The 13,436-nt window shown below is 47.5% G+C and overlaps 1 protein-coding gene across 10 annotated transcripts in view; it reads right to left on the bottom strand.

Annotated features, from left to right (window-relative positions):
• The window catches only part of KCTD1 (potassium channel tetramerization domain containing 1), a 116,589-nt gene that overhangs the window by 59,328 nt on the left and 43,825 nt on the right, over positions 1-13,436 (bottom strand). The window contains exon 2 of one of the 10 annotated variants that reach the window (XM_084849645.1): positions 5,741-5,861. The exons of 5 other annotated variants lie outside the window; for them this stretch is intronic. In XM_084849645.1, the coding sequence (XP_084705771.1) occupies positions 5,741-5,743 (3 nt within the window). In that variant the 5' untranslated portion in view covers positions 5,744-5,861. Of the gene's footprint in view, positions 1-5,740; positions 5,886-10,660; positions 12,603-12,959; positions 13,433-13,436 lie in introns of those variants that run through there. 4 more of the 10 variants (XM_084849647.1, XM_084849640.1, XM_084849638.1 and 1 more) reach the window with 4 other exon arrangements.

The raw sequence follows: 13,436 nt of genomic DNA, 5'->3' as shown, positions 1-13,436 counted from the left end.
GCAACTTGATGGGAGATGGTTAATCGTCAAGGAAAAGGAAAGGTTCCTCCTGTGCAAACACCGGGTCATTACTGACCCCTAGAGGGACGCTGCTTTCGCTGGCGTTTTCATGGCAGACTGTAGCAGGGTGGTTTGCCATTGCCTTCCCCAGTCGTGACTACCTTTCCCCCAGCAAGCTGGGTACTCATTTTACCGACCTCGGAAGGATGGAAGGCCGAGTCGACCTGAGCCGGCTACCCGAGACCCGGCTTCCGCTGGGATCGAACTCAGGTCGTGGGGAGAGTTTCGGTTGCAATACTGCCACCTACCACTCTGCGCCACACGAGGCTAAATCGTCAAAGTATCCACCTATGTTATGCAGATAATTTGAACACTCCCTTGCTTTCCCTGGCTTATAGATATGAGCTAAAAGTCTCCTCACCATGTAGCTACTGAATGCCACAGTAGTAAGTTACCATGTGGTAAAAGGTCATCTGTGCTCATCCCCAAGGTATAATCTATTGACAAGTGCTATCGCTGTGCAAGTCCAAAATTAAACACAATGACTTGGAATCCTGAGTTCTCTTCCACCAGTGGGAGCATTCCATCAGTGGAGTTCTATTCACAAGACATAGTAGTTATGTAGGAAGAGGTTAGTTTTGCCAATTTCCCCTTCTCTCTGCAGCCCCTTGCAGCCCCAAATCTTCTATGGAGGATTGAGGGACCCTTCAGAATGGGGGGCTGCAGAGGGAGGGGGAAATCAGCAAAATTGCTTCTGCCAGTGGGGTCATCTACTGGATCAAAAGCCTTTCATATATGGAAGGAACCGGGGGCGTTGCTAGGTTCTTAAAAGATCTGTGTTATAGGCCCATAACACAGAAGTTTGTAAGGATTGCACGTCCTTAAATTAACTTTATGAGGTTAGGTGGCTGAGGTTTCTAGCTTTTTTAAAACTGTAGAACCTATTTAAAAGGCCAGGCAGTTACTCGAACATGATGCCACCTAGTCCTAACCCTCCGTTTGGTATAATTTGAGTCCTACAGCTATTTAGGAGAAATTAAAGTGTGTGTGTGGGGGAGTTTGTGATGGCTGATTGGATCCTTTGCTGTACTGAAGCTACTAAACTCCTGCAGAAGCCAAAGGTTCCAATTTGGGGCAGTAAAATCAGATGCTGTGTGAAATACCAGTATTTCATATGGAGCTCTTTCTTCCCTTCCTTCTCCCTCTTCAAAATTTCATTGCAAGCAAGCTCCCAACAGTGGGCATGTAAGAGCAAAAAAGTAGGAGGGGGGGAGAGGTTTTTTGCATCTCAAAAAAACGTACACCAGAGATTAGGGATAGCGTTAAGGTGACCTCCTAATGATCACCTTAAAGACCTTCTGATTAGGATCTCTAATCCCCTGTGTGGCTTGACAGTTTTTACTTTTTGTTTTAGCCTTTGAGAACAGGAAACTTTACACATGGCTAGCACAAAAGCCACTGGATCTGTCTGAAATTTGGCAGGTTCAGTCAGCTTCACAAGGGCTGTCAGGTCCCTAAACACTATGCACTTATATGGAAGCACAACAAAATTATAGCTCTTCCCTTTGACAGATTTTCTTGAAAATAGCAAATTTTACCTGTGACTAGCACAAAAGCCACTGGACCTAACTTCCTGAAATTGGGCAGCTTCAATCGGCTCCATGGGGGCTGCCAGGTCTCCAAATCTCATGCAAGTATCATACAAACTAAAAAAGCTATGGCCATTTCTGTTTTCCAATGCAAGTCAATGGGAAAATGTAAAAAATGGCAATTAGGACAACTCAAAAGATCTGGGTCACAGCTCAGATCCTGGGCCTGTGCCCAGGTGAGCCCATACCTAATGATGCCCCTGGAAGGAACCCTTCCATTTACAGATGGGGTGCTTAGGAACAATGCTTAATAGATCATGCCCTAGGTGTCTAGTCTCTGATATGTCACTGTAAGTTTTCATTTTAACAAGACTTTTCAAAACCATAATAATTAAGAAGTTGAGGGGGTGGGGAGAGGCGAAAGTTATTTCAAAGGTGCTCATATGTAAGTCTTGTTTCGCCAGTTATTTAAAAAATATTTAAAAGAATGCTGACAGACTACACAAGTATGAGATGCAGCAACCCATTTTCCTTCACAAAATCAGTGCCCAAATGTCAGGGCGTATAACACGCTTCCCTTAGGCTTATACTTTACAAGTTTCTTCAAATGACACTGAATCCAAATTGTACTGAAATCACCTCCACAGAATTCACAACATATGGCCCATTAAGCAGTAACTTGCACATTGATATTTCAGAGCCACCTTCACTGCTTTCTTCTTTTGAAGAGGAAAAATGCACATGCTTCTGACACAACAAAAAAAGGCAAAAGAAAGGGGTGAGGGGGAGAGACAGTTCTTCCAAAATGACTAAAAAATCTACAACATAACTAATTAGATTCCAACTTCTAACACAATAGTTGGTGTACTAGGGTCTATTATCAAGTTTATAGCTAAAGGCAGCAGACAATACAACCCTACATTCAATTTAATTACAGCCCATGGCTTTTGCAGCAGTGGTATATTTCAAAGGGTTTAACCACTCATTTATTTCTAGACCATACATAAAATAAGGCAGCTCACTGTCATACAGATTCACCAATTAAAACTGGGCATTTTCTGATCTCTGGGTCTCTGCAAGGAAAGCAGTGAGCAAAAAGGAGCCTTTTTCCACACCAAAAGCACAGAAGCCTCATTTAATAGGGAAAATGCTTTCAGGCACCTGTGATTCTGGTTTGTGCATTAGGGCTTTGATGTTTGTATACTGGGGTTAGTGAATTATTTAACTATTTGAGGTGAGGAAGAATTGTGAGGTCCTAATTTCCTTTCCTGTCCTGATGAAGACGGCTTGAGTCTTGCCAAGACAAAATATTAAAGTTTCTCTGCCTGTTTTAAAAAACAGACTACTCAACTTCAAACGTAACATTCTATTGAAGGATTACATTAGCAGTTGCAAAGAAATGGTGTCAAGAGACGCATCACACAGGTGAAAGGACACAAAAACCTAATGAGATAGGAAGTTACACATGCCACTTTAACCACAGGTGTGTGTCACCCAAGTAACATGGGAGCCCTCAAGAGCTCTAGGATAAGGGAGGGACCACAGCTCCATGGTAAGCCACATGTTTTGCATACAGGAATTCTCAGGTTCCTCTCCAGCTAAAAAAGGATTAGGTAGCAGGTGATGGAAAGACACAGGAGAGCCACTTTCAATCAGACTAGACAGTACTGAGCTAGATAGACAAATAGCATGACCTGGTGTAAGGTTGCTCCCTATGTTCCAAGGGTAAGAGTCTTGAGTTCTACGGAGTGGCGTGGTACTTCCACCTATGACCCTATATCACTGTGATAAATCAGTACGATAAAAACATATCCAAACCTCACATCATGCCTGAGCCCTTGTCCTCCATACAACCCTATTAGGTTACAAGTGATGGACAAAAAGTACATTATTTAACTTATTTTGGGAGCAAAGAAAACCAGGGGTAGAGTTTATGTAATGGAAAACAACAAAAGAAAGGACCAATGGTTGGTAAGAGAAAATAGCTCCCTATACTGAACGTTAGAACTGCTGTTACTTTCCAAAAACCCCTCACAGAAATAATGATATGAAAAACAAATATACCCCACAGTAGCTGGAAATGGTATGATACCCTTCACAACTGGAAAGGAGACATTTTGCAGTCTGAATTAAAGTCAATATCCTTCATTTTTCTTGGAGAATATGTAGCAGCACCTTCTCTAAGTATAAGAGAAGCTCTGTAGCCTCCACAGAAATGCCAGTTCTACATGGACTTGCAGCTACATCACCTGGCAGCAAAACAGGAATCAAAATCTACTGACAGGTGTGGGATTCACCCAGTTTGACTTCTGGCATCAGTGCCGGCTTCAGATGCGAGAGCCACCACATGTATGCTGGATCCTTGCCCCTCCTGGCTTATTAAACAGGTCAGAGGAGGGCTGGCTGAGAGGATAACAGGAGTGGTTAATGCCTCTTTGGAACAAGGTATTGTTCCATTATGCTTAAAAGAGGCGGTTGTGAGACCTCTGCTGACGAACCCTTCCCTGAATCCCACCATACTAGATAACCATCGTCCAGTCTCTAATGTACCATTTGCGGGCAAGGTATTAGAGCATGTGGTGACCTCCCAGCTCCAGGGGTTCCTGGATGAAACGGATTATCTTGATCCATTTCAATCTGGTTTCAGGCCTGGGTATGGGATGGAGATAGCGACAGCTTTGGTTGCCTTGGTGGATGACCTACGCCAGGAACCGGACAGGGGGAGCGTGTCCCTGTTAGTTCTGCTGGACCTTTCAGTGGCATTCGATACTATTGACCATGGTATTCTTCTGGGACGCCTCGCTGGGATGGGACTTGGGGGTACTATTTTACAGTGGCTCCATTCCTTCCTAGCGGGGCGAACTCAGAAGGTGGTATTGGGGGATGCCTGTTTGACTCCATGGCCATTAGCTTGTGGGGTCCCTCAGGGTTCTGTTCTGTCCCCCATGCTATTTAATATCTACATGAAATCGCTAGGAGAGGTTATTTGGAGTTTGATGCTACCAATATGCTGATGACACCCAGCTCTACTACTCCTTTCCACCAGATTCCAAGGAAGCTGTTTCTGTCCTTAACCAGTGTTTGGCATCAGTAATGGACTGGATGAGGGACAACAAATTGAAACTTAATCCAGACAAGGCAGAGGTGCTCCTGGTCAGTCAAAAGGCAGATCAGGGAATAGGGATTCAGCCTGTGTTGGATGGGGTTACACTCCCCCTGAAGACTCAGGGTCGCAGTTCGGGGATGCTCCTGGATTCAGCCCTAAGCCTGGATGCTCAGGTTTCAGTGGTGGCCAGGAGTGCTGTTGCACAGTTAAAACTAGTGCGCCAACTGCGCCCATTCCTGGAGATGTCTGATCTGGCCATGGTGACACATGCCTTAGTTACATCCCGTTTGGATTACTGCAATGGGCTGTACATGGGGTTGCCTATGAAGAGTGTTCGGAAACTGCAGTTGGTTCAAAGAGCTGCTGCCAGACTGCAGACTGGGGCTGGCTACAGGGAACATACAACTCCCCTGTTAAAACAGCTTCACTGGCTTCCAGTCTGTTTCCAGGCACAATTCAAAGTGCTGGCTATGACCTATAAAGCCCTATACAGCTCTGGTCCAGGTTATCTGAAAGACCATAACCTCCCTTATTAACCTGCCTGTGTCCTGAGATCTTCTGGGGAGGCCCTTCTCTCAGTCCCACCACTATCACTGGCACGTTTGGTGGGAACCTGGGAGAAGACCTTCTCAGTGGCTGCCCCACGGCTATGGAACACCCTTCTCAGGGATGGCTCCCTCCTTGATGTGTTTCTGGAGGAAGGCTAAAACATTCTTGTTCCATCAGGCCTTTGGGACATAGCTGAAACCTGGGGGTAAGCTGGTAAAATGCTGTTTTAAAGTGCTGTTTTAATGTTTTAATATAATTTTAATTGTATTGTTTAATTTATATTTTAACTTGTGTATTTTCATATATTTCAATTGTATACATTTTAATTTTTGCAAGCTGCCTTGTGTCCCAGTACTGGGGAAAAGGCAGGGTATAAATATAATAATAATAATAATAATAATAATAATAATAATAATAACGACGACGATGATGACTGAAGGCCCTTGGGCAAGACACCCACAATGGACCCCCACCTTCAGTGAATCTACCTACTCACCATTGTCACCAGCTGCTCTTGCTCCTCATCCTCTTTCTCCTCATTGCTACCATGTGCTTGCTTGACAGAGCCAGTGACCACCACAATTGTCTGGACCAGTATCCACAGCTGAACAAACAGGCTGAAATAGTAAAAAGACGGAACAAGTCCAGGGAGCTCTTGTCAGTGGGCCCCTGCTGGGGTGGGGGCCCTCACAAGGTGCCCAACCATGCCTACCCTTGATGCTGGCCCTGTTCGGCATGCTACTGAGTGGCATAAAAAAGCTGATTCTTGTATAAGCTGGTGGATGTGCATGACCACCTCACCATGGACTCATGCAGCTGGATGTCAGCATAGGCTGTCATTTTCCCAAGGGCCACCATGGGCTGATATGGTTGCAAGAATATGCCTATTTGCATTCAAATCATCTGAACTGAGTGAATCTGACATGTTTAAGAACATGGCATAAAACCCTTAACTAGACCATGCAGCACTACTGTATTTCATTGTCAATAATTACTCTCATTATTTACTTGTTTATTTATCGGAATAATTCCTCTGGTGTAGTGGTCTTGTCTCTGGCAATCTCCAGGTCCACAGTGCTGGACAAATAAAGTTAAATAATTAACTTGAAGATATTCATGACCTCAGCTTACTTTCCTTCCTATATACAGAGCCTAGCATGATGAAAGATCTCGTTCTCTGGGACTCCAACAACTCATTCTTATGCTATCTCTTCAACTGCAAGAGCACAAGCCGCAGCTTGTGGTAACTATGATTTAACAGCTATCCAGTAATTTTCATATCTAAATACTGGTGCAACTATTCATAAGTAGCAGAAGAGCACATCTAAGCTATAACAGTATAACAGAAATCTGTGTCTTATACTGCCATTAATGTTCTGACTGAAGACCATCTGGTCTCTAGGATAACGTTAGACTTCGTTAACTAAAGTCAAAAGCACTGACTGCATAGATCATGATAGCTACTGTAGTGCACAATTAGCTCTTGAACATTTCTGAGAAACAAACAAGTATGCAAGACATAAAAAGCCATCTTACAAAACCTCATTCATCAGCCTCAACTATACTACTGCTTCACTGACATTAGCACTGGCGCACTTCAGGAGCATTAAGGACTGAAGCCAAGGTCATACAGGCTCATTCATGTGTGATTAAAATGCTATAAATGCCTCTTGTGTCTCCTACCTAGAGCAATAGATGGATCAAAGGAACATTTAATATGCCTTCCCGTCATTCAGCTGCTAACTCCTATGGTGTTTCTGTACCTAGTACACTACAAGATATCTTGCTGAAAGAGAAAGGTAGATGAAATAACCATTGTAAAAATCTGAATGCAACATTCCTGAAATTCCAGCACATTTACCTTTGGTAGCTAGTGTCACATTAAGATATCTGAACTCTCCATTACCATCTTTGACTTTGTACAATAGCACCCCACTTCTAAAAACAAGATATGTAAGTATGTCCACACTTCGTGTTGCAAATGTAATTGTTATCTATACGTAGGTGTTACATCAGTGTTTCCTGCATCTTCCTGTGGACAAGTGAGTATGGCATCTGCATTTACATGTTTATCTGGAGAACACCACTGTGATTCTGACATGCACACAGCAATTGGGTCTGTCACAAAAAGCGTGGAGCCAGACCTACTTACACGTAATGCATATGATCCAATGACTCCAATATGCGCATATACACAAAAATACATATGCACGCTTTCCTAAAGTGCCTGATGTAGTTACATCACGAACCTAAAGAGGTCTGATCCTCAACAGGACCTGGATGGAAAACTACCTAGGAATCCAGATATGCCACTTTTAAGTCCCCTGGAAGAGGGCAGAACTGAAGCAAAACAATCAGATAAATAGATTTTCTTCTATAAGCAGAGAATGGATCACATGAGCAACTGGGAATTGATGCATGGTATGTTTCCATTCACAGAAAAAGAGAAGAGGAAGCTCTGGTATGAGGGAAATGTTGGGGTCATGATGAAACTGGGGTCATCCCATGAAGCTGAGTGGGTGAGAGATTCAGGGCAGATAAAAGGAAGTACTTCTTTACACAGTGCATCATTAAGCTAGGGAATTCACGTCCTCAAGTTGTACTGATTTGGATGGCTTTAAAAGGGGACTGGACAAATTTATGGAGAATAAGGCTATCAATGGCTACTAGTCCTGATGCCTATATGCTACCTCCAGTATCAGAGGCAGTATGCCTATGTATACTAGTTCCTGGGGAACATGGGCAGGAAGGTGCTGTTGGACTCGTGTCCTGCTTGTGGGTTTCCTGTGGGCAGCTGGTCGGCCACTGTAGGAAAAGACTGCTGAACTAGATGGACCCTTGGTCTGACCCAGCCTGGCTCTTCTTATGACCAATGTAGGATCATAGTATTAGGTCCCTGATTTCAGTTAAATGTATTTCATTGCATATACGTTGCCTAGGCATATTTTAGGATCAGGATGCAAATATTATTTAAAAATTACATAGGCATTGAGTTAATTCATCAAGTAACTCTGGGTGAAGTCTTAACTTCCCTCATGTCAGGTGAGATCAATATTTTACCTCTAGTCTTTGCCTAAAACTTGAGTTTACCATTTACTCATACAACTTGCAGCATGTACATCTTTATAATACCAGGAGTCAATAAAACTATCAGTCTATGAGCTTCAAGACCTTGAAGCCGTGAGGAAAGCAGCAATATTTGTCAACCATGGAATTCACTGGCATGCCACTTGATGAATTCAACTCAGTAACGACCTGGAAAGTGTATGTTTATAATTAAGCAATAGCTACTGTGGGTCAAGTCATTTCCTCTAGATCAATGACCAGCTAAAAGATCTGACGGCCCAAAACAATACTTCAGGGCTATTAACCTAGCCATTCAGTTCTTCAAACACTCTGTGACTTTATTGTTATGGCTGTTCTTATATTAAAAGAGGTGGGAAAGTGTCACTTTTCCATATTTTATACTCAGACTCATAGGACCATCCATGAAGAAGGTGGGTAGATAATACTGCCCGGGGGGGGAGAGGAATCATTCCAAACAGAATGGTTAATAGGAAAAGCCTACTGAAAATAGTTTCTTTTTCTAAAAAAAAAAGAAAAGTACACAAAGAAAAGAATATGCTTTCTTCCCATCCCCTTCCAGCCCCCATGTAGAAATGGGTGAACAGTAAAATTATCTCACCTAACCAAGAATGAAACAACAAACATAAAATAGCACAGGATTACTATTTAAGATCTACCAGTCTCACTGAATGCTCATTTCTTGGGGAAGAAAATCAACACAGAAACAACAGATGTCTTTATTCTATCTACTGCACATACAATTTCCTCAGCAGTCTGGCTTTTCCTCTTAACTGAAATGTCTGACTTAACTTTAAAACCATTACATAAACTAAGTTTGCCTATGCAGTTTGGGGAACAGAATTATAAATTATTGGGTAAAAGGTCTTTATAAATTATGTGGTAAAACTTACTTATTCTCAACTTAAAGAGCATAGCCTCTTTACTCATTGCAGAAACATAAGGTGGTGAACTACACTTGCATACAAATATAGTTTTTAAGATGGACTGTCTTTTTATTGCTTGTCTGTAAGCAAGAAATGTAAGAACATAACTTTGAAAAATGTTTTCAACTATCCATCCTAACTTTGCAAATGAAGTAATCTCATGTTAGAAAAAAAAATATTGAAGTAGTTTCTTTCATCAACAAGCTAGAATAAAAACATTATCTACACATCAGCAGATCTCTAGTCATTCAATGCCACAAGATATACACAGCAGGAGACCAAAGTACAATACTCTACTCAAGTGGCCCCAAACTCCAAACAGTAAAGCGAGGTCGCATGTATTTTACAGAAGACAGATGCTGATGCAGCCATTCACAAAAAGGCCCTTTCTTCAATTAGCCTTCAGGCTGGCTGATTAGCTGGCAAACTCCTCTGAAAGGGTCAGTTTGTACAAAACTGGTATTTCCACTTTGGAAATTGCTCAGGCATGTCATATACCTGTATCCACAGAACAGAGCCCTTTCAGTACTTTGACTGAATACATTGTTAATGCTGGAGACCAGATCATCAAGAGGTTTAAGAGTCAAATGCCCTGGCCTGTAATAAAGCTGTTGCCTCAAATATATTTTATGGGATGTGGCACAGTAAGCACCCCAAAATGCTGCATATATTGACATTATGGTAACTGATCATGTGCGATTAAGATCACATTTCTTACAGCTGGCCTTTAATAAACACACCACACACCCCATTTTAACAAGACGGAACACACCTATCAAATAATTGTTTTTGAGGGCTTTTGAAATGTAAGGTACATCCCCCACCATTACTGGTAGGAAATTTGCCTGTTTCCTGCATTTAGACAATAAACAAGTGTGTCAAGAATACAGACATCTAAATAAGGTCTCAGAACCTTTTAAACTATTTTTGCCTCACTTTCTGAAAGAAAGAAGCAGCCACTGTTTCTCCAACAGCTATTACTCCCACCACATCTAGGAACACACATACAAGTTTATGTCTCTCTCTTGCTAGGAACTGGGACTTCCCAAGTCTACCTTTCAGCATGTGGGCAAAGGGCTGAATGAAATAAAGTTGTCCCTTTCCTCCATAATCTCCTAGAGTCCAATGCTAAAGGTAATCATTCAGGCCAGTTACTGTCCCAAGTGGTGGTGGGAAAACAAGGAATGTTTCCAAGCTTGCGTTAGCACAATTGCCTGCCTGCTAAGCAGCCGACGTTGATCTAAATGCAAAGGACCTCCTGCCTTAAGTGGGCTGCACCATGCACTAAGCCTATCGGTAGGCAATCCCCTGTAAGTTGACTAGTGCAGGGATGGAAAGCAAGGGATGTGTATACAGGGTGCGGGGAGGGGGGGGTAGGGCTGGTGGTGGGTTTTCTTTTTTGTTACCTGTGTGGGGGAAACCATAGCAGGTGAAATGACTGAGGGAGAGTTGGTGCTTCTGTGCCCATTGGCTTCAGGGATGAGGAGAGGCAAGGGGTCGTGTTTCACTGACACCACCACCACCGCGGCGGCGGCATCGAGGGGCTCGGCAGGCCTCAGGCAGAGTCTTTTGGGGGACGAGGAGGGGCCGCAGGCGTCTCCCCCAGCCGCGGCCCCGCCCCCAGCCGCGTACATCGCCTCATAGAGGGAGCGCTTGGCCGGCACGACGACAGCGGCCGCTTCGGCCTTCACGCCGGGGAGGCTGTCGCCGTCTTTGGGGAGGATGTAGGCGGCGGCGGCGTTGCTGGCGGGAGCGGGCGAGGCGCGGGCCCTGCCGTTGAGGGCGTAGCAGCCCCCTCCGGCGGCGGCGGGAGGCAGCTTGGTGCCGATGCCAGCGATGCTGTTGAGGGTGGCGATAGAGACGGCGCCGATGCAGTGGTTGGTGTAGGTCTTGGAGAGCTTGGCGGCCTTGGAGAGCATCTGCATGCGGGTGCCCAGCAGGTTCTTGCCGATGGCCTTGTTCTCGTACCAGGTGACGTCGCCCTCGCTGCAGTGGTCCCGCGGGCGCTGGAAGAAGGCCTTGCAGAGCGGGTTGCGCTTGGCCAGGTACTTGACGAAGCTGGCGTACGGGCAGAACTCCGTGCCGGTCTCGTACATGCGCGGCAGGTTCTCCTCGTCGCTGCTCTCGGCGCGCTTTTTGCTCCACGACGACGAGCGCGACTTGTGGTAGGGCCCCAGGGCCTTGAAGTAGACGAACTTGCGCCCGTCCTCGTCCATGGCCAGCCCGAAGGAGTCCTCCTCCAGCTCGCGCTGGTTTTCGCGGCCGCGCGTGCAGAAGTACATGCACGTCTCGAACCAGACCTTGTTGAGCAGCCCGAAGGGGCTCTGCGTGCTGAACACGCTGCAGGTGTAGAGCTTGCGCAGGTCGGCGCGCGTGATGGCCTGCTTCTGCACCACGGGGCCGGCGCCCTGCTCCTCCAGCTTGCGGATGACGGCGGCCAGCGTCAGGTTGGCGGCGCGCAGCTCCGGGTCCTTGGTGAGGTCGAGGGTGCGGCAGTAAGGAGGCTCGTTGAGGTAGCGGTTGAGCGAGCTGCGGATACTGATGAGCGACGACTTGGAGTACAGCTGCCCGCTCTTGGAGCGCGCCTCGGCGTAGAAGGAGCGCAGCACCCGGCACAGCGCCCCCTTGTCCATGGTCTCGAAGTCCGGGCTTTGCGCCTTCTCGCTCAGGTACTCGCGGAAGATGCGCACCGCGTAGCGGGTGGCCAGACGCGTGTTCTCGCTCAGCCGGGCCCGCTCGGGACGCTGCAGGAGCAGCTCCGCCTCCGGATCGGAGTCCTCGGCGGCCACTGCCGCCGCGTTGCTGACGACGGAGGCGGCAGCGCCGCGGGCGCTGACGGGCACCGAGGGGGCGCCACCCGCGGAAGCCCCGACGCCGCCGCCGATGCCGCCGCCTCCTCCCCTGACTCCTCCGAGGCGGCCCCTGACGCTGCAGACAGCAGCCGCAGCGGAGTCCAGCAGCGCTCCGGTGCCCTGGTCCATACGGATCATATGGCCCGGCTCCTCTTCAGCGTCCCACGCCAGTCCTATCATCACGTCTTCCTCGTCGTCGTCGTCGTCGTCCTCCTCGTCGTCCAGCAGCAGGATCCCGCCATCGGCCCCTTCCTCGTCCCCCGTTATCTGTACCTCCTGGATCTCATCCTCGTCCTCCCCGTCCTCGTCCTCTCCCGCGCTGCAATAGTGGAGGGGCCGGTGGGGGCCGCCCCGGCCGGGCTGCCGGTCCCCCGCATTGTTCTCCCCACCACCACTTGCACCACTGCCTGCGCTGCCGCCGCCGCCGCCCCCGGTACTCCAGTCTCCGCCGGCGCCGCCGCTGCCAGGCATTCTCGCCATATTGCCGTCTCCCTGCCAGTCCTCGGGCAGGGCGCATGCGCTATATTGGACCGCAGCGCTGGAGAGCTTTTGTGTTTAATGACCTTCAGCTACCGGGAGGCAAAGCTGGGCTCTTAAAGGGGCAGCGCGCTCCCAGTGGCTGTGGCTGCTGTGCGATGAATGGGGTGGGGAAGCAGGATTGAGAGAGGACAGGAAAGAAAGGGCTCGGCGGCGGCGGCGGCGGGGAAAAGACACCGCAGCTTGCAAGTCTTCCCCTCCCCAATCTAGCACTACACACTAAGAGGCGAATGCAATGCAAAGGGTTACTTTATATTGGCCCGCGTGCATGGGCCCGGTCTTAGAAGGGCAGGCTGAGACGAACAGATCCACTTACCTAGCCTCGGTGCGGTGCCAGCTGCCGTCCGCTAAGTGATGCCCGAAGAGCAGCCCGGCAGCTCCCACACTCTCATTGCTTACAGGAGGAAGGGAAGGGAAATTCTGCCCCCCCCCCCCGCCACTGGCGGTGGCGGCTGAAGAAAGGTGACGGGGGGGGTAGAATTAGGGGGAGAGCAGCAGCAGGTGAGGTCCGCCGGGGGGGGGGGGAGCAGGCAGACAGGCAGCTTCTCTCGCAAGGGAGCTCCTCCCTTCTGAATTCAGGCAGCTAAGCGCGGAAACGCGGCAGCATCGCAGCCCCCAGTCAGCAGTTGGCGGCAGCGGCTCGGAGTTGACACCGGCAGAGGAGAAACTTCTCAGATCGTCAGCACTTCTGACGGACTCCTTCATTCCCCCCCCCCCCAGCTCTCCTCCCCGGCCATCCCACCGAAATCCACCCCCTTTCCAAAAAAGAAAAAAGGCCACTCTGGCTGCGTAC

Source organism: Heloderma suspectum, chromosome 4, assembly GCF_057233095.1.
Source record: "Heloderma suspectum isolate Gila_16-S chromosome 4, 16-S_ref, whole genome shotgun sequence".
NCBI lineage: Eukaryota > Metazoa > Chordata > Lepidosauria > Squamata > Helodermatidae > Heloderma > Heloderma suspectum.
Note: the sequence above shows the minus strand (reverse complement) of the source record. Positions and strands in the feature narration are given on the sequence as shown.